This window comes from Oncorhynchus tshawytscha, linkage group LG08 (genome assembly GCF_018296145.1).
Source record: "Oncorhynchus tshawytscha isolate Ot180627B linkage group LG08, Otsh_v2.0, whole genome shotgun sequence".
Classification (NCBI taxonomy): Eukaryota; Metazoa; Chordata; class Actinopteri; order Salmoniformes; family Salmonidae; genus Oncorhynchus; species Oncorhynchus tshawytscha.
Genome location: NC_056436.1, coordinates 38320038 through 38345307, shown reverse-complemented (window position 1 = coordinate 38345307; position 25270 = coordinate 38320038). Strand labels below are relative to the sequence as shown.

At 48.6% G+C, this 25270-nt stretch overlaps 1 protein-coding gene across 1 annotated transcript in view; it reads left to right on the top strand.

Annotated features, from left to right (window-relative positions):
- The window catches only part of kif26ba (kinesin family member 26Ba), a 177587-nt gene that overhangs the window by 135957 nt on the left and 16360 nt on the right, over positions 1–25270 (top strand). Inside the window, 10 exon segments of the mRNA XM_042325505.1 lie at positions 193–338; positions 727–843; positions 4053–4236; positions 5825–6002; positions 10358–10529; positions 10828–11681; positions 12077–12209; positions 12388–12649; positions 12804–15443; positions 23302–23504. Of these exon segments, the coding sequence (XP_042181439.1) occupies positions 193–338; positions 727–843; positions 4053–4236; positions 5825–6002; positions 10358–10529; positions 10828–11681; positions 12077–12209; positions 12388–12649; positions 12804–15443; positions 23302–23504 (4889 nt within the window).

Below are 25270 nucleotides of genomic sequence, written 5' to 3'. Positions count from 1 at the left end.
GGACACACAGTGGGGATACACACAAACTGAGTTAATTTAGAAATCAGACCAAAGGGGTGGGCTGTAGACATGGGAGAAAGGAAAGAGGACAGAGTGCGTGTGGTGTTTTGGAAGAGATGATTATGTTAATGATTGTTTTACTCCACTGCTGATGGAGTTTTGTGTGTGTGTGTGTGTGTGTGTGTCCTCCAGGTAAATCCTACACCATGATAGGTGGTGACGAGTCCATGCAGACCCTGGGGATCATCCCCTGTGCCATCTCCTGGCTCTTCAAGCTCATCAACGAGAGGAAGGAGAAGACGGGAGCACGCTTCTCTGTCCGAGTCTCAGCCGTAGAGGTCTGTCACTCCCTCACTCTAAGGCTGCGTTAACAAAGGCAGCCCAATTCTGATCTTTTACCCAATTATCGTCAAAAGACCTGATCTGATTGGTCAAAAGACACATTTTTGGAAAAACATCAGAATCGGGCTGCCTGTGTAAATGAAGCGTAAGAGCCGGTTTCCTAGACTCAGATTAAAGGAGATTATCCATGAGTATGCATTTTAGTCCAGGAGGAGCCTTAATCAGGGTCTGGGAAACCAACCCTAATTATGTTGTTTACAGAATTACGGGATCCTAGAATATGTATCAAATATGTTCTAGGAGTGAGGGAAAGATTGGGTTCTGATAGTTGCGTGTTCTAGATGTGGGGTTCTGATGGTAAGTGTGCTATGCTCTATGTTCTAGGTTTGGGGTAAAGAGGAGAACCTGAAGGACTTGCTGTCTGAAGTGGCGACAGGCAGTTTGCAGGACAGCCAGTCCCCTGGAGTCTACCTCTGCGAGGACCCCATCTGTGGCATGCAGGTAAAATGCCGCTCGTCAAAACGTCAACTAATCATCAAAAGATTGATAACAAAGCCCTGCACACTCTGTGGCCGTCCACTTAACTTGTCTAATTATTCTGATCACCATTAGCATTAGCTTTCACTTTAGCAACAACTAGTCTTCCTGGGGTCCTTTCAAAACACCAGACCCAAGGCCTCTCGAATGGCGCGGCATCACTACAGCCTTGGGTTCGATCCCCAGGCTTTAGTGACCGGGAATCCTGTAGCGCGGCGCACAATTGGCCCAGCGTCGTCCGGGTTAGTGGAGGGTTTGGCCGGGGGGGGGGGCTTTACTTGGCTCATCGTGCTCTAGCGACTCCTTGTGGCGACCCGGGCGCCTGCAGGCTGACTTTGGTCGTCAAGTTGAAAGGTGTTTCCTCTGACACTATGGTGCGGCTGGCTTCCGGGAGTGGGTGTTAAGAAGCGTGGTTTGGCGGGTCATGTTTCGGAGGACGCATGGCTTTACCTTCGCCTCTCCCGAGCCCGTTGGGGAGTTGCAGCGATAAGACGAGATCATTATAACCAAATTTGGGAGAAAAAGGGGGTAAAATTACATATTAAAAAAACGGTCCCAGAGGCAGAAACACCAGTGTTTCTTAATCCTGGTCCTGGGGACCCAAAGTGAAGCACATTATACGTTTTGCCCTATCACTTCACACCTGATTCCACTAATCAATCACGTGTGTAGTGCTCGGACAAAAAAATGTCATGTTTACCCTTTTGGGTCCCCAGGACCAGGATTGAGAAACACTCTAACAGAGTAGCAACAAGGAGTGTAACAGAGGAAGGCCCCTGCCTTCCATCCCAGACACTGAGTGCTCTGTTTCCTCCAGTGTTTTCCTCTACAGTCTGTCTCACTGTGGTGTCTCAAAGGAAACCCACAGAATTACGGCTAAGGCAGTGTATGATGATGGCAATATCAGACCTAGATCACTGTAGTAATATATCATTATATATATATATATATATATATATACAGTGCCTTGCGAAAGTATTCGGCCCCCTTGAACTTTGCGACCTTTTGCCACATTTCAGGCTTCAAACATAAAGATATAAAACTGTATTTTTTTGTGAAGAATCAACAACAAGTGGGACACAATCATGAAGTGGAACGACATTTATTGGATATTTCAAACTTTTTAACAAATCAAAAACTGAAAAATTGGGCGTGCAAAATTATTCAGCCCCTTTACTTTCAGTGCAGCAAACTCTCTCCAGAAGTGTGAGAACTGAATGATCCAATGTTGACCTAAATGACTAATGATGATAAATACAATCCACCTGTGTGTAATCAAGTCTCCGTATAAATGCACCTGCACTGTGATAGTCTCAGAGGTCCGTTAAAAGCGCAGAGAGCATCATGAAGAACAAGGAACACACCAGGCAGGTCCGAAATACTGTTGTGAAGAAGTTTAAAGCCGGATTTGGATACAAAAAGATTTCCCAAGCTTTAAACATCCCAAGGAGCACTGTGCAAGCGATAATATTGAAATGGAAGGAGTATCAGACCACTGCAAATCTACCAAGACCTGGCCGTCCCTCTAAACTTTCAGCTCATACAAGGAGAAGACTGATCAGAGATGCAGCCAAGAGGCCCATGATCACTCTGGATGAACTGCAGAGATCTACAGCTGAGGTGGGAGACTGTCCATAGGACAACAATCAGTCGTATATTGCACAAATCTGGCCTTTATGGAAGAGTGGCAAGAAGAAAGCCATTTCTTAAAGATATCCATAAAAAGTGTTGTTTAAAGTTTGCCACAAGCCACCTGGGAGACACACCAAACATGTGGAAGAAGGTGCTCTGGTCAGATGAAACCAAAATTGAACTTTTTGGCAACAATGCAAAACGTTATGTTTGGCGTAAAAGCAACACAGCTCATAACCCTGAACACACCATCCCCACTGTCAAACATGGTGGTGGCAGCATCATGGTTTGGGCCTGCTTTTCTTCAGCAGGGACAGGGAAGATGGTTAAAATTGATGGGAAGATGGATGGAGCCAAATACAGGACCATTCTGGAAGAAAACCTGATGGAGTCTGCAAAAGACCTGAGACTGGGACGGAGATTTGTCTTCCAACAAGACAATGATCCAAAACATAAAGCAAAATCTACAATGGAATGGTTCAAAAATAAACATATCCAGGTGTTAGAATGGCCAAGTCAAAGTCCAGACCTGAATCCAATCGAGAATCTGTGGAAAGAACTGAAAACTGCTGTTCACAAATGCTCTCCATCCAACCTCACTGAGCTCGAGCTGTTTTGCAAGGAGGAATGGAAAAAATTTCAGTCTCTCGATGTGCAAAACTGATAGAGACATACCCCAAGCGACTTACAGCTGTAATCGCAGCAAAAGGTGGCGCTACAAAGTATTAACTTAAGGGGGCTGAATAATTTTGCACGCCCAATTTTTCAGTTTTTGATTTGTTAAAAAAGTTTGAAATATCCAATAAATGTCGTTCCACATCATGATTGTGTCCCACTTGTTGTTGATTCTTCACAAAAAAATACAGTTTTATATCTTTATGTTTGAAGGCTGAAATGTGGCAAAAGGTCGCAAAGTTCAAGGGGGCCGAATACTTTCGCAAGACACTGTATATATATATATCTGTGTGTCTACCCTCAGGCACTAGGATCTGTTATCTTAGCTGGCTGTTTTTAACCTAACACTCTCTAAGGTTACACACATATGCGCAGATACAGAGACACACACACGCGCGCGCGCGCGCGCAGATACAGGTACACACACACGCGCGCACACACGCACGCACGCACACTCACACACACAGAGACACACACATACTATACACACACACACACACACACACACAGAGTGTACATCTATAGAGAACACAAAAACCGCAAACCTCTAAGAATCATTTAGTTATTTTCTCTTCTGGGGTCATTTAGTTTGACATCTTAGTGTGTGTGTGTGTGTGTGTGTGTGTGTTGATAGGATTAGTGTGTGAGACAAGGGTATCAGTGTAATCCCTAGCTAATCTCATGTTTTAATGATACCCCACAGCATTTTAGTTATAATGCTACTCTGCCTGTCTTCACAGACACCATACACTGCATGACACACACACACACACAAGGAAGCATACACACAAGCACACAGAAAGACAAATGACTGTCCTGTGGTTTGTAGAATTAGTCTATTGTTTTCTATCTCACCTACTCTGTAGCTCCAGAACCAGAGTGAGCTGCGAGCCCCCACGCCAGAGAAAGCAGCCTTCTTCCTGGATGCAGCCATAGCAGCTCGGTACAGCAGCAGAGCTGACTCCGACCCGGAGGAGCATCTCAACTCACACATGCTGTTCACACTGCACATCTACCAGTACCGCATGGAGAAGACTGGCAAGGGAGGGAGTGAGTACTACACACACACACACACACACACACACACACTGTATCTGTCGTGTCTCAGGTTGTCAGTCAGACTGTCTCCACGCTACTTCTACAGGGTGATGTCATGTGTGTGTATTAATAGTGTGTGTGTGTGATAACGTAGTCAGATATGTGATAACAAGGCTAGGAGAAGGTGTTGTTCCCTATGTGTGATGGAGACGTATAATCTTACCTGCTCTTAAGGAAAGACAGCTTCACACACACGCACACACACACACACACACGCACACACGCACACACACGCACACACACAATCTGCATCCGCTCATTTCTCCTTATCATACAACACCTCAGTCTGATTCAGTCATGGCTGTGGCAGAATAGGTGGAATGGTATCAAAACCATCAAACACATGGTTTCTGTTCCAGCCATTATTATGAGCTATCCTCCCCTCGGCAGCTTCCACTGACACACACACACACACTTAGACTGATCCACAAAGACCTATATAGCTATGCATGCAGGGACATACACTCTAATCCCAGATTTCCCAAACTCGGTCCTGCGTGTTTTGGTTTTTGCTCCAGCACTACACAGTTGATTCAAATAACCAACTCATCATCCAGCTTTGATGATTTGAATCATCTGTGTAGCGCTAGGGCAAAAACCAAAACATGCACCCGGGGCGGGACCCAGGACCGAGTTTAGGGAACCCTGCTCTAATCCCCAGATGGAAAGACATGCACACACACACACACACACTAATACACTGACACACTGCTCCGAGAAGGTAAATGGGAACCAGATGTGCTGAACGGACCTACAGAGGTATTCGTTCTTGATGGACTTCCAGAGCACAAGGAAGGCAGTGTATACACGCACACACGCTTCCGACAGGTGATGTGTTGACAAGGAAAGGATACGTAGCTGAACACACAGCTGAGCTGGTGAGGGGTCCAGGTGGCAGGCTGTTATATTTGTCCTATTTCACACTAATGTGTGAATTGTAAATGTGTTTTTTTTGTTTTTTTTTTACATATCCCAACTCCCCCCGAGACGCCCTCAGAGTGTAGGGTCACGGCCAGGGTCTGCCATGAATAACAGCGACCCTGGAGCAATTAGGGTTAAGTGCCTTGTTCAAGGGCACATTGACAGTTTTTTCACGACATCGGCTCGGGGATTCAAACTAGCGACCATCCGGTTACTGGGCCTACTCTCTAACCGCTAGGATACCTGCTGCCCAATGTAGCCGTGTTTGTGCACACGTCCATGCGTGTGCATGTGTGCGTGTGCGGGCAAGCCCACGTGTGTGCGTGCGTGTGTGTGTGCTGAGGCTGACATGCATGGCCTCCTCTGAGATGAGCAGATCAAAAATGCTGGGGGATGAAGTGTTGGATAGTGTGTTCAGGATCTATCACCCTGTGAAATACTGCTACTGAGTTTTGTAACACACTGTAAACATTTTTTTTTAAATGTTTTGCGCAATGATTAATGTATCCTTCTGTCTCCCCAATTTTTCTCTGTCCTCTTTTTTTCCTTCCTCTCTCTCCCTTTCTCTCGGTCCCTCCTTCCCCTCCTGTCCCTCTCTCACCCTCCTCTCTCTCTCCAGTGTCGGGAGGTCGCAGCAGACTCCACCTGATAGACCTGGGCAGCTGTGTGAAGGTGCTGGGAGGAGAGAAGGGCAGGGAGAGTAGTGGTAGTACAGCAGCAGGGCTGTGTCTGTCTCTGTCTGCCCTGGGGAACGTTATCCTGGCTCTGGTCAACGGCAGCAAACATATCCCCTACAAGTACGTGTGCACTGTGTGTGTGTCTGTGTGAGGACCTCTTGGAGGTTGGATTCAATTGCTCTGCAGTATTACTCAGATACAACAACAACAAAAAACAACATAATTCTATCTATTTCTTACTCTTGCCCTTCCCTAATCAAATCAAAGTTTATTTGTCAAGTGCGCCAAATACAACAGTGTGTGTGTGTGTGTGTGTGTGTGTGTGTGTGTGTGTGTGTGTGTGTGTGTGTGTGTGTGTGTGTGTGTGTGTGTGTGTGTGTGTGTGTGTGTGTGTGTGTGTGTGTGTGTGTGTGTGTGTGTAGGTAAGTAAGGAAATAAAACAACAGTAAAAAGACATTTGAAAAAAGAGTAGCAAGGCTATATACAGACACCTGTTAGTCGGGCTTATTGAGGTAGTATGTACATGTAGGTATTGTTAAAGTGACTATGCATATATGATGAACAGAGAGTAGCAGAAGCATAAAAAGAGGGGTTGGTGGGTGGCCGGACACAATGCAGATAACCCGGTTAGCCAATGTGCTGGAGCACTGGTTGGTTGGGCCAATTTAGGTAGTATGTACATGAATGTATAGTTAAAGTGACTATGCACATAAGATAAACAGAGAGTAGCAGCAGCGTAAAAGAGGGGTTGGGGGGGCCACACAATGCAAATAGTCCGGGTAAGCATTTGGTTCCCTGTTCAGGAGTCTTATGGCTTGGGGGTAAAAACTGTTGAGAAGCCTTTTTGTCCTAGACTTGGCACTGCTTGCCATGCGGTAGTAGAGAGAACAGTCTATGGCTTGGGTCTTTGACAATTTTCAGGGCCTTCCTCTGACACCGCCTGGTGTAAAGGTCCTGGATGGCAGGCAACTTTGCCCCAGTGATGTACTGGGCCGTACGCACTACCCTCTGAAGTGCCTTGCGGTCGGAGGTCGAGCAATTGCCATACCAGGCAGTGATGCAACCAGGATGCTCTCGATGTTGCAGCTGTAGACCTTTTGAGGATCTCAGGACCCATGCCAAATCTTTTTAGTTTCCTGAGGGGGAATAGGCTTTGTCGTGCCCTCTTCACGACTGTCTTGGTGTGTTTGGACCATTCTAGTTTGTTGTTGATGTGGACACCAAGGAATTTGAAGCTCTCAACCTGCTCCACTACAGCCCCGTCGATGAGAATGGTCTACCACTGTTGTGTCGTCAGCAAACTTAATGATGGTGTTGGAGTCGTGCCTGGCCATGCAGTCGTGGGTGAACAGGGAGTACAGGAGGGGACTGAGCACGCACCCCTGGGGAGCTCCAATTTTGAGGATCAGCGTGGCAGATGTGTTGCTACCTACCCTCACCACCTGGGGTGAGGGTAGGTAGCAGTGATTTAGCTTGTCTGGTAGACTCGTGTCACTGGGCAGCTCGCGGCTGTGCTTCCCTTTGTAGTCTGTAATAGTTTGCAAGCCCTGCCACATCCGACGAGCGTCTGAGCCGGTGTAGTATGATTCAATCTTAGCCCTGTATTGATGCTTTGCCTGTTTGATGGTTCGTCACAGGGCATAGCAGGATTTCTTGTAAGCTTCCGGGTTAGAGTCCCGCACCTTGAAAGCGGCAGCTCTACCCTTTAGCTCAGTGCGAATGTTATCTGTATTCCATGGCTTCTGGTTGGGGAATGTACGTACAGTCACTGTGGGGACGACATCCTCAATGCACTTATTGATAAAGCCAGTGACTGATGTGGTGTCATCGGGAGAATCCCGGGACATGTTCCAGTCTGTGATAGCAAAACAGTCCTGTAGTTTAACATCTGCTTCATCTGACCATTTTTTTATAGACCGAGTCACTTGTGATTCCTCCTTCAATTTTTGCTTGTAAGCAGGAATCACGAGGATAGAGTTGTGGTTGGATTTACCAAATGGAGGGCGAGGGAGAGCTTTGTATGCGTCTCTGTGTGTGGAGTACAGGTGATCTAGAATTTTTTTCCCCTCTGGTTGCACATTTAACATGTTGATAGAGATTCGGTAGAACTGATTTAAGTTTCCCTGCATTAAAGTCTCCGGCCACTAGGAGCGCCGCCTCTGGGTGAGTGGTTTCCTGTTTGCTTATTTCCTTATACAGCTGGCTGAGTGCGGTCTTAGTGCCGGCATCTATCTGTGGTGGTAAATAAACAGCCACGTAAAGTATAGCTGAGAACTCTCTAGGCAAGTAGTGTGGCCTGCAATTTATCATAATATACTCTGCTTCAGGCGAGCAAAATCTAGAGACTTCCTTAGATTTCGTGCACCAGCTGTTGTTTACAAATATGCACAGACCCCCCCCTCATCTTACCGGAGTGTTCTGTTCTATCCTGCCGGTGCAGAGTGTATCCCGCTAGCTGAAAATCCATGTCGTCATTCAGCCACAATTCCGTGAAACATAGGATACTACAGTTTTTGATGTCCCGTTGGTAGGATACCCTAAATGACCCTCCCTAAGTGTGTGTGACTAACTGAGACTGGGGGAGATGGGGCTTGGGTCAGCTTCCACTGGTGACTGGCTCAATATCTATCTCTACATATCCAACTCAATATATCACACCCATGTCATGTTAATAGTAGACTTTAAACCTATGAATAAACCTGCTAATTATTGTAGATATATTAATGAGATAGTACACTTTAATATGCAAATCATTGGACACACGAGGCGCACAATGATTCCTGTAGGCCCGGCCCGGACTTAATTCTGCATAAATACCATGTGTAATAATAATGTATAGAATGACATGTGCTGCCCTTGGTCAGAGTGGCTAAATGCCTGCTGAAGCTTTGGAGAGGGTGAAATGGAGAGAGAGAGAGACAGGCACGAAGAGTGAGAAAGAGAGAGGGGAGAGAGGAAGAGAAGGTGTGGCAGAGAGGGAGAGAGAAAGGTGCTGTGGGGTTGATTTAACAATAACAAATGTTGCTTCATTATTATTACCTGAGACCGCTAGGAAGAGTTTTTTTTTTTTGTTTGTTTTCTTCCTGAAGAGAATGAGTGGGACTGTGAGAGAGGGAATAAGAGCGAGGGGAGAGGAGAGAGAGTTTGAAGGAACAAGAGGCAGAGAAAAGAACAAGGAGGAAAGGAGTGAAACGAAAGCAGGGGGACAGAGGCTTTGAAACAGTCGTGTGCATATTTACATTTTTCCCAAGAACATGCAGGCTCTTCTCCCTCCCTCCCTCCTCTCTCTCCCTCTCTGCCTCCCTCCTTCAGTGCAGATAGCTCAGCTCCTCCACTCTCTAATTTAATCACGAGCTCAGCATTTACATTGCAAAGCACCCCACCACTTTATGCCAGAACTGTAAACATTACACACACACCAGGCATACAAACACAAATACACACACATGCATGCATGCATATAAAATTATAGGTTGGGGCCATTTGCAAGGTGTGGAACATTAGTTGCAAATAACTGGATCTCACCGTGCATGAATATAAAATCCCTTCTGCACAAATCACTGATCCTTCTGCTTAATTTAATTAGACCTAAACACTCGCAGCTCCTTTTTTCCCCCCTTTCTTCTCCATTTTCAGCCGTTTCTCCCATTTCTACCCTGCTTAATGAGATTAATTAAGAGACTTGATTGAGATGTCAGGCGAGGGAGATGCAATTACTAACGTTGATGTGACGAAGACACTGGTAACTACTACTAATGACATGACTCAGAGACAGAGAGCGAGAGAGAGGGAGGAATGGAGGGAGGAAAGAGAAGAGGATAACATTGAGGACAGTTGAGGCAAAGTAAAGCGATAGAAGGATGGGGTAGCGCGTGTGCGTGTGTGTGTGTGTGTGTGTGTGGGTGTGGGTGTGTGTGGGTGGGTGGGCTGGCCGGGGGCTGTGTTTTTATAAAAGGAGGACAGCAGCATGCGGTATTGAGCCACAGAGGAGCCTGCACTCCATTCTGCCCTGAGGGTCCCAAACAGCTCACAGGAGTTACCTACCACGCACACACACCACATGCACACACACACACACACAGAAACACAGGCAGGCAGTCAATTAACCCTATAACAAACACAGGAGAGGGAGAGCGTTAAATAAACACACAATCCTACAGCTACTGTCCCACATGTTCCAGCCATAGCGAGATTAACCATCGACGTAGCTAATGCTCAGGTCTGGAGATCATTGCTGATTGGTAGGGAGGTGAACAGTGATTTTAAGGGTTTGATAGATATTATCCTTCAGATTCATGTGTGTTTCTGTGTGCACATAAAGTATGTGTTTGTATATGTGTGTGTGTGTGCATGCGTCTGTGTGTGCGTGCGTGATGTAATGTGTGTGTGTGTGCACGATTTAACACGTGTGTGTGAGTGCTTATGCCTGTGTTAGTGTATGTGCGTGATGTAATGTGTGTATGTATGTGTTCCAGGGATAGTAAGCTGACCATGCTACTGAGAGAGTCACTGGGCAACATGAACTGTCGGACCACCATGATCGCCCACATCTCCTCGTCGCCTAGCAACTTCTCTGACACGCTCTCCACCCTCCAGATCGCCTCGCGCCTCCTCCGTATGAAGAAGAAGAAGACCAAAGTCAGTATGGTAGGCATTATCAATTTAGACACATTCAGTCATTCAATCATTCATTCAATCAATAAATCGGTCCATGACATATAGGAATTCTCCTTCTCATGCATTTCACAGTTCTTTCTTCTGGGGCTCAACTTCTAAATGTTCAGATTGATATTTCAGTTTTTTAAAAACAACACTTCCAGTATTGCTGGAACTTGATGACACAGCATTACAATAACAGGCCAGTATATGAAACCGAGATTCTAATTGGTTTGTTTCAAAATGTGTTGTTTCTCTCATCCATTTTCACATTCCCTCTCTTCTTCAGCAATACACGTCCAGTTCGTCAGGGGGTGAGAGTTCGTGTGAGGAGGGTCGTATGCGTCGCCCCACCCACCTGAGACCATTCCACTCCCGTAGCTCTGCCGACTCCAACCTTCCCCTGCTGCACCTCTCCAGCGACCCAGATGACTACTCCAGTAGCGAGCAGTCCTGCGACACCGTCATCTACGTGGGCCCCAATGGGGGTGCTGTCTCGGACCGTGAGCTGACCGACAACGAGGGTCCGCCAGAGTTTGTCCCCATCATTCCTGCTCTGCTGAAGAGCAAAGCCGAGTCTGGCGTCCTGCCGACTACACCAACTCTACAACAACAACAGCAACAGACAGTACTCTCCCAGCCCCAGCCACAGCCTGCCCCCACACAGACATACAGCCAGCCCTCTGCCCTGCCTACACAGTCCCTCATCTCCCTAACCCAGCCCCCACTCCCTCTCCTCCAACCCCTGGGCCAACCCCTGCCCCCTGTGCCAGAGGAAGGGGCGGAGTGTCTCAAGTGCAACACCTTCGCCGAGCTGCAGGAGCGGCTGGAGTGTATCGACGGGAGCGAAGAGGTGGCCAAGTTCCCCTTTGAGGAGGTGCCGGTTACTAGGGGGGCCAAGTCTGACACCCTGGTCCCCCCTGGGTCTGAGACGGAGCCTACGGGAGGGGTGGGAGTGGAGGTAGAGACCTCCAGGAGGATGTCCAATGACGAGCAGCTCCAGGAGATCAGGGAGGTGGTGGAAGAGGCAGAACTGGCCCAGACCATGATAGAGAGTCTGAGCCTGACCGGCAGCAGCAGTGGAGCTGGACACACCAACACTAACCCTCTACAGAGGGCCAAGAGCGCCAGCCTCCATGACAGGTCAGATCTGTTTGTTTGTTAAGGTCCCCATTAGCGGTTACAAAGCAACAGCTACCCTGCCTAGGGTCCGCATGAAAAATAACGCAAAACATAACTTATTAGGGCCTCCCGGGTGGCGCAGTGGTCTAAGGCACCCCATCGCAGTGCTAGCTGTGCCACCAGAGATTCTGGGTTCGAGCCCAGGCTCTGTCGCAGCCGGCCGCGACTGGGAGGCTCATGGGGCGACACACAATTGGCCCAGCTTCGTCCGGGTTGGGGAGGGCTTGGCCGGCAGGGATATCCTTGTCTCATCACGCACTAGCGTGATCACGCACTAGCCTGTCTCTCGAAGGTATTTTTGTTTTCAATATCTTCTATTTATTTTTTATTTCTCTTCCTTTCTATTTGATTGACAGTCGTGAGTCTCTGAGCGCAGGCAGTAGTAGTGATGGTAAGCCCCGCCCCCTGGGTTCTCCTCGGCTGGGCATCGCCTCTCTTACCAAGACCTCTGACTACAGACCTCCTTCCTCACCCTCACAGCGCTGCAAGGTACAGTATCTGTCTCTCACACCTCTACGGTCTTTGCTTGTGCTATTTTACAGTTATTGGGTTGACTTTTACCTCATAAAATGCATTTCCATGAAAGTGTACAGTATTGTTGTGAAGCATCTGTGGGTCCTTGAAAAGAACTATAAAAATTCAATATATGATTATGATTATAATCAAGGTCTACACTCAGAAGGGTGTGATGCCGGGAACGCCCCCTCTGTCCTGCCAGAGTCTGTCTACTGCAGACAGCCTGGCTGCAGATAGTGGGAGGTCCTCTACAGATTCCCTGCTGCAGCTGGAGTCCCTGTCCAGGACCTCCCCCATGAGAATGAGTCCCCAGGTGCTAAAGCGCACCGACTCCTTGTCTGCCAGCCTGGGGTCGGCTGAGACCCTGTGTGACGATAATGTTCCTCAGATACCTCTGGATGTACGCAGGGACAGTAAGTCTTGCTCTTTATTCTATTTCTGTGACAAGTGTTTTTTTATGTATGATACTGGTTTCGTACAGCGAATTCATTTCACGTTCCTTACATATTTTCCTTTCATTGTCTATCCTCTCTGTTTCTCCTTCCCATCTTTCTCTGCCTCCCCCAGCCCCAGTTCCTGCTCTAGCCCCCAGCCCCTCCTCTACCCCAGCTCCAACAGACCCTCGCTCTCTGGGGCAAGATGAGCTGGTATTCACCCTGGGGAGTGAGGAGGGGCTGGATGTCCGGGGCCTGCTGGAGAGTGGCGGTCGTCCCACTAGCATCATTAGCTTCACCAGCGACTGTTCCGTCACCGCCCTGGCCTCGGGATCCCGCCCTGTCTCCATCATCAGCAGCATCAGCGATGACCTGGAGTGCTATGGAAACAACACTACTGTCATTGCTACGACCACCGGAATGGTCACAATGACAAGCGCCTCAGTTGCCGGGGTGATCGCCATGGCGGAAGTCAGCATGGCGAAGCTTCGCATGGAAGGAGAGGCGATGGCGGCGCTGCCTAGCTGCCGGTCGTCCATCTCATCATGGCTGAGTGAGCTGAGTGCTGGGAGTGACGGGGATCAGTCCCTGCACAGTTTCGGCCAGTCCTATGGACATGGGGAGGCTCTGGCCGAGCTAGACCCCCCACAGGTGCCTCTCTTTGGGGCAGAGGAGCAAGATGAGGTGTCCCTGGGTTCTAGAGGAAGGAAGACTCCTGACAGTGACGTAGTGTTGTGTGGAGATGAGAAAGGAACGGAGAAGGAGAAGAGCACCCTGACTAAAGAGAGGCTGAAGAGACTGTCTCCCTCCATGGGTAAGACCAACATCACCGTCTCCAACATCCAGACCCTGGGGGCCTCCAGCAACTTCATCCCCTTCAAGACCAACATCACAGTCCACCCCTGTGTGGCCGTCAAACCCATGGTTATACAGGAGCCGACTATACTGTCCTCCCCTACCAAGACTCACCTGTTGTCCAAGGACCCAGCCAAGCCTGCCCTAGCCCAAGCACTGGTCCTGGCCTCCATGTCCAGCGATCTCAGCTTCGACGACCCCTGGATGAAGAGAGATGGAGGCGATGTGAGGCCTAAGGAGCTGGTGTGTGAGGTGAAGCCGGAGAAGAGGGTGGTGGAGCCACCAGTCAAGACAGACACAGCTAAGACCCAGGCCTGGCCCCAGGGTGACAGGGCCAGCAGGGTGGACAGTGGCTACGGAGGGGACCGTTGCAGCTCCAGCAGCGGTGAGACCGTCTCCTCTCCAGACTCCTGTAAGAGGGTGGTAGACGGCTGTGAGATGGTGCTGGTCAGCTCTGGGGAGTGTCTGATGACTCCCGTCTACTCTGCCGACATCCTGCGCACCGCCAGTCTGCCCCGCGGCTGGCACCGGATCAATCGCCACGACGGCCTGGACGAGGACTCACTCCGCTACGGCGCTAATGGAGGAGGGGCAGGGGGGGAGTCTCGGGGCCTAGGGATCACCACCTCCACGCCTTGTAGTCCGAGGGCAACACTGGACCGACGGGGGTCGTCCGGGAGACAAGGCCTGTTCTCCCGCCAGAAAGGGATCCCACCGCTGCCACCAGTACGCAAGTCCAGTCTGGACCAGAAGAACCGGGCAGGAGGCCCCCTCAGCCCCCTGCACGCACCCATCCATGGCCTCTCCTTCCTGGGGAGCACCCCGGAGGACCTAGATGGGCTTGGAGGAGGGAAACAGAAGGGGTCTAATGTGGAGAGCAGTAGGTTGTTCAGTGCTAAACTAGAGCAACTGGCTAACAGAACCAACTCTCTGGGGCGGTCCCATGGAGGTCACAGCTCTCTTGGCCCCCACTACGACTGCCTCTCCCTGGAGAGGGGGGAGAGCCTCAGCTCTCTGGGCTGGAAGGGGGCAGCCGGAGGGGGGAGGGGGGACTGCAATATGCCCCATCCCGGACGTAGCATCCGCTGTGGCTCAGTGTCATCCTCATCCCCTAATGGAAACGGTTCCGGTAACAGCCCCGGCAGTGCTCCCAAGTCGCCCAAGTCGAGCCAGTCGAAGATCTCAGCGGTCAGCAAGCTGCTGATGGCCAGCCCTAAGACCCGCAGCCTTTCGGCCTCCAGCACCAAGACACTCAGCTTCTCCACCAAGTCTCTTCCCCAGTCTGTCAACCGCAGCTCCAGCTTGCCTCCCAACGGCAAGACCCAGCCCCAGCCCCAGGGTCAGACCTCCAGCCAGGCCCTGGGACAAAACAAGGAACCCAGCTCTGGCTCCTGGGCCACCCAGTCTCTGAGTCGCAGCCGAGGGGGAGGCCTGGCCGCTAAGCTGCCTCTGAGAGCCGCCAACGGACGCATCTCCGAGCTGCTTCAGGGCAACGGAGGCTCTCGATCCACCAGTCACAACCGAGGAGGAGGCTCCGAAGCTGGGGAGGAGAGGGGTGCCGGAGGAAGTGGAGGTGGAGCAGGTGGTGGAGGGGCACAGGGAGAGGAGAGACCAGTGATGGTCCACACTCTGCCGTCTCCCTACAGTAAGATCACAGCCCCCAAGCGGCCCCAGCGCTGCAGCAGCGGCCATGCCAGTGACAACAGTAGTGTTCTGAGTGGGGAGCTGCCCCCGGCCATGGGGAAGACAGCCCTGTTCTACCACAGCGGGGCCAGCAGTGGCTACGAGAGCATGCTGAGGGACAGCGAGGCCACAGGAAGCACCTCCTCTGCCCAGGACTCTCTGAGCGAACATAGCTCAGCCACCAGCAGCAGCCGCCGTAGTCTCAAGAACAACAAGAAGAGGAACAACAACACAGGTCTGCCCCTTATGCTGCATCCCAGTGAGCACAATACATTTTTTCAACATATTTTCAACCCAAAATACATACTTTCAACCTTATTTTAACGTATTTTTCTCACAGGGTTTCCCTTCCTTTGAGCTTAGTTTTCCTGTTCCATTTATACACTACACAAAACAGTACAGAAATGTATTTAAAGGGTAGCACTATAGACGTTCAATTACCTTTGTTCAACTAACTATAACCTTAGTCACGTAGCTTACATCCCTCATACTCAACCTCCAGTTCATGCTCTGTCCTGAGTAGAAATAGAATAAAACCTTTGAATATGAAACAAGCCATCAGGTAAGTAAGGTGACCAGCCAGGCAGTCAACCAGGCAGGCAAGGAGGGAGGCAGGCAACCAGGCAGGCAACCAGGCAGGCAACCAGGCAGGCAGGCAACCAGGCAGGCAACCAGGCAGGCAAGGAGGGAGGCAGGCAACCAAGCAGGCAATGAGGGAGGCAGGCAACCAGGCAGGCAACCAGGCAGGCAAGGAGGGAGGCAGTCAGGCAAGCAGCCAGCCAGTCAGGGAGTTGTGTGATAGTGAAAGAATTCAAGAGTCATTCTCTTAAATTCAGCCATGATGAATCTCCACATTAGGCTGTCACCTTCTCCGAGGATGAGCCGATGCTCCTCAGCCCCACTGCCCAGAACCAGCCCAGGCATGGTTAAAAACACTGATGAATGAACCCTCTATTCCAGATAACATATTTGGTTAATAAACTGCCCCATTTCGATATGAATCGCAACGGCAGCGAAATGTAGCTCACAAGACTTCCATTTATATATATAAAAAAACACATTTGGAAATAAATAACTAAATCAGGTTTCAACCCCTCCTTTCTCCTCACCTCTCATCATATCCCCCTCCCTCCCTCTCCCCTCACCCCCGAGAGGTTGGTAGTGAGAGTGGTCTTGTTGGGCAGACAGATGGCCATTGTCAGGGAGTTCTGTGGGTGGCCTCAAGAAAGCAGTGCACTCTTTAACCCCTGTACCCTCTCCATTCCTCCCTCTCCTCTCCCTTATCCCCCCCCCTTCTATGCTGGGACCCCTTTTCATTCCCCTTGCCACCCCCTACCTCTCCAAAGCTACCCTCCATTCCCTTAACTCTCCCTCTCCACTTACACTCCACTTGCCCTCCACCTCTCCCTCCTCCCTCTCTCTCTCCCCCCTCCCGTCCAGAGAGGCAGTATGAGGGAACAGTGATCAGGCTTATCTATGGCTGACTTGGAACCGCAGAACCCGGGCCAACACAGCCCGGCCTGTGGCTGCTCCAGCAGAGAGAGGGAGAGAGAGGAAGCGGGATGGAGGGAGAGAGAGAGTCTTGCTTGGGAAAAAAAACATTTTTTAATCAGGTTTCCAGTTGAGGGTCTCATGTATGGTTGCTCTTTACTGTAATATTGGATTTTCCATTGCTTGGTTTCTCTCTCTCTCTCTCTCTCTCTACTGTGTCCTGATGCAGCAGGCAGTAATAAGGTACAAATGGGTGACTCGAAGGTGACTTAGAGCAGATCTGTCTTTGTGACCTTTCTGTTGCGCACGGAGACAAAGAGACAGACGGAACCTTATTAACGTCACCTCTCGCCTCCCCCTCTCGCCTCCCCCCCCTCCCCCTCTCGCCTCCCCCCTCTCCTTTCACCCCGTCCCTGTGTGTGAATCTGATCAAAAAAATGTGTCTGCTGACATAGCTGCCAATTTCTATGCAAATGGAAAGCGTGTGTGTGTCTGTGTGTCTGTGTGTGTGTCTGTGTGTGTGTCTGTGTGTGTGTCTGTGTGTGTGTGTCTGTGTGTGTGTGTGTGTGTGTGTGTGTGTGTGTGTCTGTGTGTGTGTGTCTGTGTGTGTGTGTCTGTGTGTGTGTGTGTCTGTGTGTGTGTATACACATTCCAGCACGCTGGTCAGATAAGAGGGACTGACCTGCTAGGCTTATCTCTCCACCCACCAAATGCTCTTCTCTCTCTCCACTCTTTTTCTGTTCTCTTCTCCTATCTCGTTCTCTGTTCTCTTCTCCTATCTCGTTCTCTGTTCTCTTCTCCTATCTCATTCTCTGTTCTCTTCTCCACTCTCTCTCTCCCCTCTTTCTCTGTCCTCTCTCCCCTCTCTTTCTCTGTCCTCTCTCCCCTCTCTTTCTCTGTCCTCTCTCCCCTCTCTGTTCTCTTCTCCGATCTTTCTCTGTTCTCTCTCCCCTCTTTCTCTGTTCTCTCTTCTCTGTTCTCTCTTCTCTGTTCTCTCTCTCCCCTCTCATTCTCTGTTCTCTCTCTCCCCTCTCGTTCTCTGTCCTCTCTCCCCTCTCTGTTCTCTTCTCCGATCTTTCTCTGTTCTCTCTCCCCTCTTTCTCTGTTCTCTCTTCTCCCCTCTTTCTCTGTTCTCTCTCTCTCCCCTCTCTTTCTCTGTTCTCTCTCTCCCCTCTCTTTCTCTGTTCTCTCTCTCCCCTCTCTTTCTCTGTTCTCTCTCCCTCTTTCTCTGTTCTCTCTCCCCTCTTTCTCTGTTCTCTCTTCTCCCCTCTCATTCTCTGTTCTCTCTCTCCCCTCTCATTCTCTGTTCTCTCTCTCCCCTCTCGTTCTCTGTTCTCTCTCTCCCCTCTCTTTCTCTGTTCTCTCTCTCCCCCTCTTTCTCTGTTCTCTCTCTCCCCCTCGTTCTCTGTTCTCTCTCTCCCCTCTCTTTCTCTGTTCTCTCTCTCCCCTCTCTTTCTCTGTTCTCTCTCCCCTCTTTCTCTGTTCTCTCTCTCCCCTCTCATTCTCTGTTCTCTCTCTCCCCTCTCGTTCTCTGTTCTCTCTCTCCCCTCTCTTTCTCTGTTCTCTCTCTTCCCTCTCTTTCTCTGTTCTCTCTCTCCCCTCTTTTTCTCTGTTCTCTCTCTCCCCTCTCTTTCTCTGTTCTCTCTTCCCTCTCTTTCTCTGTTCTCTCTCCCCCTCGTTCTCTGTTCTCTCTCTCCCCTCTCTTTTCTCTGTTCTCTCTCCCCCTCGTTCTCTGTTCTCTCTCTCCCCTCTCTTTCTCTGTTCTCTCTCTCCCCTCTCTTTCTCTGTTCTCTCTCCCCTCTTTCTCTGTTCTCTCTCTCCCCTCTCATTCTCTGTTCTCTCTCTCCCCTCTCGTTCTCTGTTCTCTCTCTCCCCTCTCTTTCTCTGTTCTCTCTCTTCCCTCTCTTTCTCTGTTCTCTCTCTCCCCTCTCTTTCTCTGTTCTCTCTCTCCCCTCTCTTTCTCTGTTCTCTCTCTTCCCTCTCTTTCTCTGTTCTCTCTCCCCCTCGTTCTCTGTTCTCTCTCTCCCCTCTCTTTCTCTGTTCTCTCTCCCCCTCGTTCTCTGTTCTCTCTCTCCCCTCTCTTTCTCTGTTCTCTCTCTCCCCCTCTTTCTCTGTTCTCTCTCTCCCCCTCTTTCTCTGTTCTCTCTCTCCCCCTCTTTCTCTGTTCTCTCTCTCTCCCCCTCTTTCTCTGTTCACTCTCTCCCCTCTCATTCTCTGTTCTCTCTCTCCCCTCTCTGTTCTCTTCTCCCCTCTTTCTCTGTTCTCTCTCTCCCCCTCTTTCTCTGTTCTCTCTCTCCCCTCTCGTTCTCTGTTCTCTCTCTCCCCCTCTTTCTCTGTTCTCTCTCTCCCCCTCTTTCTCTGTTCACTCTCTCCCCTCTCTTTCTATGTTCTCTCTCTCCCATCTCTGTTCTCTTCTCCCCTCTTTCTCTGTTCTCTCTCTCCCCTCTCTTATCTTCTGTTCGGTTCTGCTGCGTTTTCTCCCTGTCTCTTCTCTCCTCTTTGCTGCTCTCCACATCTCCCCTCTCAACCGTTCTGTTTTTTCTCTTCTCTCTCTCCCATCCTCCCCAGGAACTCATGCTAAATACTGGATTGCTGTCGTTGCCAGAAGTCCTACTCAACCAATCTCCCCCCCCCCCAAAACCTAGGCCCCTCTCTCCAACCCCTACTCCAATGCTAGACCTAACCCCAGCTCCCATCCCAAATGCCAGCCCCTGGCAGAATGGCAGTGTAGGACTCTTGGCTCTGTCATCAGCTATCTGTCCTGGTTTGGTTATCAGCTATTTGCCCTGATGTTTACTCCTGCTGCCTTTGTCAAACTAAAGCCGGGTCATGTCCTTGTCAGCAGAACAGAACAAAACAACACGTCAGTATGCTGTTCTCCTGACCCAGTCACAGGTGTAGAGTTGCACTGTGGCTGCGTTTACACAAGCAGCCCAATTCTGATATTTTGCCAAATATTGGACTTTTGATCAATCAGTTGAATAATTGGGCAAAATATCAGAATTAGGCTGACTGTGTAAACGCAGCCTACTGTATGTTTCTTATTTGTCCTGTAGGTGATGAGCAAAAGAGATAGATCCTACTGAATTCTACACATTCTAATGAATGTTTCTTAAAGGCAAACTCAACCCACAAAGGATATTTTGGTGTTTGTTTCATTAGTCTATTGTTGACACAGTACCAAAATGGTTTGCTTGTCAGCAATCAAGTGGCATACAGTACACTCTGAATGACCTAGAATGATAAATCCAATATTGGTGATTCACAGTCAGGAAACCCAACCTGTACTGTGCTATTAGTCTAATAGTAGGACTACTATTGAAATAAATAAACTGAGTCAGACATTCACAGGTTTCAGATTTTCCCCAAAAAGTCACACTTTTTTTCCAGAAAAACAACAAAATTGTATGTTCTAAGTCCATAACAGTGCTTAGACCACATCAGGAGATCACTTTCAGGTCTGGGCTCTTGGCTCTGTTATAAAAATAAAAAAAAGATCTAATACATTTAGATTTTTGAGAGTAAGTTCTCTTTAATTCAAGTGTGCAGGCACTTAGCACTATTGTTTGCTTAGCCATGTTTCTGTAGCACATGAGATGGAGTTTGAAAAATAAATGGCCACTGGATTGACACAAATAATCATGATATCATTCTGACAGGTAGGCATAAGCTACTTTGTAGCTAGTTAACATTTAATAGAGAAGGTTTTTGGGAAAGCCTTTCCATCTACCAGAAGATGGTTAAGCCTATTATTAGCATTTCTATATTTTGCCTCTTCCTCAATTTTTTGAAACCTGAATGTTTTACTTCATATTCTGAGGCATGTCTTACCTTGCTTCAAAGTAGGATGGAATTAAGAATATATAGATATTTGTATTGATATTTGATATGTCAGAGCGGCATAGGCTAAGATACAGTAGAATAGTATAGTGTACAGTATGTACTTATGAGATCAGTAATGCAAAATATGTAAACCTTATTAAAGTGGCCAGTGATTTCAAGTCTATGTATGTAAGGGCAGCAGCCTCTAAGGTGCTACTGATGGTTATTTAACAGTCTGATGGCCTTGAGATAGAACCTGTACTGACCTCGCCTTTTTAAAAATTAGTTTTTTATTTATTTCACCTTTATTTAACCAGGTAGGCTAGTTGAGAACAAGTTCTCATTTACAACTGCGACCTGGCCAAGATAAAGCATAGCAGTTCGACACATACAACAACACAGAGTTACACATGAAGTAAACAATAAACAAGTCAATAACACAGTAGGGGAAAAAAAAGAGTCTATATACATTGTGTGCAAAAGATATGAGGAGGTAGGCGAATAATTACAATTTAGCAGATTAACACTGGAGTGATAAATGATCAGATGGTCATGTGCAGGTAGAGATGCTGGTGTGCAAAATAGCAGAAAAGTAAATAAATAAAAACAGTATGGGGATGAGGTAGGTAAATTGGGTGGGCTATTTACCGATAGACTATGTACAGCTGCAGCGATCGGTTTGCTGCTCAGAGAGCAGATGTTTAAAGTTGGTGAGGCAGATAAGTCTCCAACTTCAGCGATTTTTGCAATTCGTACCAGTTACAGGCAGCAGAGAACTGGAAGGAAATGAGGCCAAATGAGGTGTTGGCTTTAGGGATGATCAGTGAGATACACCTGCTGGAGCGCGTGCTACGGGTGGGCGTTGCCATCGTGACCAGTGAACTGAGATAAGGCGGAGCTTTACCTAGCATGGACTTGTAGATGACCTGGAGCCAGTGGGTCTGGCGACGAATATGTAGCGAGGACCAGCCGACTAGAGCATACAGGTCGCAGTGGTGGGTGGTATAAGGTGCTTTAGTAACAAAACGGATGGCACTGTGATAAACTGCATCCAGTTTGCTGAGTAGAGTATCGGAAGCTATTTCGTAGATGACATCGCCGAAGTCGAGGATCGGTAGGATAGTCAGTTTTACTAGGGTAAGTTTGGCGGAGTGAGTGAAGGAGGCTTTGTTGCGGAATAGAAAGCCGACTCTAGATTTGATTTTAGATTGGAGATGTTTGATATGAGTCTGGAAAGAGAGTTTACAGTCTAGCCAGACACCTAGGTACTTATAGATGTCCACATATTCTAGGTCGGAACCATCCAGGGTGGTGATGCTAGTCGGGCGTGTGGGTTCAGGCAGCGAACGGTTGAAAAGCATGCATTTGGTTTTACTAGCATTTAAGAGCAGTTGGAGGCCACGGAAGGAGTGTTGTATGGCATTGAAGCTCGTTTGGAGGTTAGATAGCACAGTGTCCAAGGAAGGGCCAGAAGTATACAGAATGGTGTCGTCTGCGTAGAGGTGGATCAGGGAATCGCCCGCAGCAAGAACAACATCATTGATATATACAGAGAAAAGAGTCGGCCCGAGAATTGAACCCTGTGGCACCCCCATAGAGACTGCCAGAGGACCGGACAACATGCCCTCCGATTTGACACACTGAACTCTGTCTGCAAAGTAGTTGGTGAACCAGGCAAGGCAGTCATTAGAAAAACCGAGGCTACTGAGTCTGCCGATAAGAATATGGTGATTGACAGAGTCTAAAGCCTTAGCCAGGTCAATGAAGACGGCTGCACAGTACTGTCTTTTATCGATGGCGGTTATGATATTGTTTAGTATCTTGAGCGTGGCTGATGTGCACCCGTGACCGGCTCGGGAACCAGATTGCACAGCGGCGAAGGTACGGTGGGATTCGAGATGGCCTTCTGGATGATAGCGGGGTGAACAAGTAGTGGCTCGGGTGGTTGTTGTCCTTGATGATCTTTTTGGCCTTCCTGTGACATTGGGTGCTGTAGGTGTCCTGGAGGGTAGGTAGTTTGCCCCCTGGTGATGCGTTGGGCAGACCACATCACCCTCTGGAGAGCCCTGCAGTTGCGGGCGGTGCAGTTGCCGTACCAGGCGGTGACACAGCCCGACAGGATGCTCTCAATTGTGCATAGTTAAAAGTTTGTGAGGGTTTTAGGTGTCAAGCCAAATTTCTTCAGCTTCCGGAGGTTGTAGAGGTGCTGTAGCGCCTTCTTCACCACACTGTCTGTGTGGGTGGACCATTTCAGTTTGTCAGTGATGTGTACGCCAAGGAACTTGAAGCTTTCCGCCTTCACCACTGCTGTCCTGTCGATGTGGATAGAGGGGTGCTCACTCTGCTGTTTCTTGAAGTCCACGATCAGAAGTCTAAGTAGGGGTTAAGAAGTGAGTATACACAATGCCCAATGAAAGTGGGTATACGGTGTATACCTGCGTATAGCCTCCACTACACCACTGGTTACATATCTTGAAAACATGATTACTGACAAGCAAAACATTTTGGAACTATGTCAACAATGGTCTAATGAAACTAATACCAAAATATTAGTTTTCCTTTATTGTGATATATGTTTTTCAATGTTGAATTGTTCAACATTGTTGCTTTGGCAACACAATAATGTGAATAAAGCATATACATGGAAATTGAAATGGGAACAACAATACCAAAAAGTATTCTTCTCCCGGTGTCCCCATTAACTGTGTGCGTGCATGCGTCTGTGTCTTTTGCTGGGTGTGTGTGTGTGTGTCTTTCTCTGTATGTGTGCATGTGTCCAGGTACCCAGCGTCGTCGTCTGATTCCCAGCCTGACCCTGGACTCCTCCTCTCTGATCAGGAAGCCCGCCATCAGCTCCAGCGTACGCTGGGTAGACGGCCCGCTAAGCCCCGCCCCCAGGGGAACCACAGAACCCTTTGAGATAAAGGTCTACAAGATAGACGACGTGGAGCGCCTGCAGAGGAGGAGAGAGAAAGGAAACAAGGTGAGAGAGAGGGATGGCTGATGTTTTACATGCACCCAATTGCAATTGTGCTATTTTGTTAGTTTTTTTGCGTTGTTTGTAACTTTATTTTTTAAACTTATTTTGTACATAATGTTGCTTCTACCGTCTCTTATGACTGAAAATAACTTCTGGACATCAGAACTGGAATTACTCACCACAGACTGGAAGAAGTCCGGCAAGAAGGATATACTGCTCTCCCGGGAACAGGCCCAAATCCAAGTAATTTGCATGAAGAAAAGACGGCGCAGATCGGGCTGCCTTCTGAGAATCCGTAGGCGAGCGAGTAAACTCCCACTGCCTTCCATTCTACTTACTAACATGGAATCATTGGAAAATTAAATTGATGACCTACGATTACGATTATCCTACCAATGGGACATTAAGAACTGTAATATGTTTCACTGAGTCGTGGCTGAACAATGACACAGATAATATAGAGCTGGCTGGATTTTCCATGCACCGGCAGAACAGAGGTGCTATGTCTGGTAAGAAGAGGGGTGGGGGTGTGTGTCTCAATAACAGCTGGTACGCCATGTCTAATATTAAAGAAGTTTCAAGGTTTTGCTCGCCTGAGGTAGAGTACCTTATGATAAGCTGTAGACCACACTATTTAGCAAGGGAGTTCTCATCTATATTATTTGTAGCCGTCTATTTACCAGCACAGACCGATGCTGGCACTAAAAAAATGCTCAGAAGCTGCACTCCTAGTAGCTGGGGACTTTAATGCAGGCAAACTTAAATCAGTTTTACCATATTTTTACCAGCATGTCACATGTGCAACCAGAGAAAAAAAAACTCTAAACCACCTTTACTCCACACATAGAGATGCATACAAAGCTCTCCCCCGCCCTCCATTTGGCAAATCTGACCATAATTCTACCCTCCTGATTAACTAAAGCAGGAAGTACCAGTGACCCGCTCAATACGGAAGTGGTCAGATGACGCAGATGCTATGCTACAGGACTGTTTTGCTAGCAGACTGAAATATGTTCCGGGATTCATCCAATGTCAGTGAAGAGTATACCACTTCAGTCACCGGCTTCATCAATAAGTGCATCGACGACGTCGTCCCCACAGTGACCGTACCTACATATCCCAACCAGAAGCCATGGATTACAGGCAACATCTGCATCGAGCTAAATGCTAGAGCTGCCACTTTCAAGGAGCGGGACACTAATCCGTACGCTTATGAGAAATCCCGCTATGCCATCAGACGAACCATCAAACAAGCAAAGCATCAATACATGATTTTAATTGAATCCTACTACACCGGCTCTGATGCTCGTCGGATGTGGCAGGGCTTGAAAACTATTAAGGACTACAAAGGGAAACCCAGACGCGAGCTGCCCAGTGACGCGAGCCTACCAGACAAGCTAAATGCCTTCATGCTCACTTCGAGGCAAGCAACTCTAAGGCATGCACGAGAGCACCAGCTGTTCTGGATGACTGCATGACAATGCTCTCGGTAATCGATGTGAGCAAGATCTTTAAACAGGTCAACATTCACAAAGCAGCGGGGCGAGATGGATTACCAGGACGTGTATTCAAAGCAAGCACGGACCAACTGGCAAGTGTTTTCACTGACACTTTCAACCTCTCCCTCAATGAGTCTGTAATACCTATATGTTTCAAGCAAACCACCATAGTCCCTGTGCCCTGTGCCTAAATTATTACCACCCCTTGGCACTCACATCGGTAGCCATGAAGTGTTTTGAAAGGCTGGTCATGGTTCACATACTCCCGGA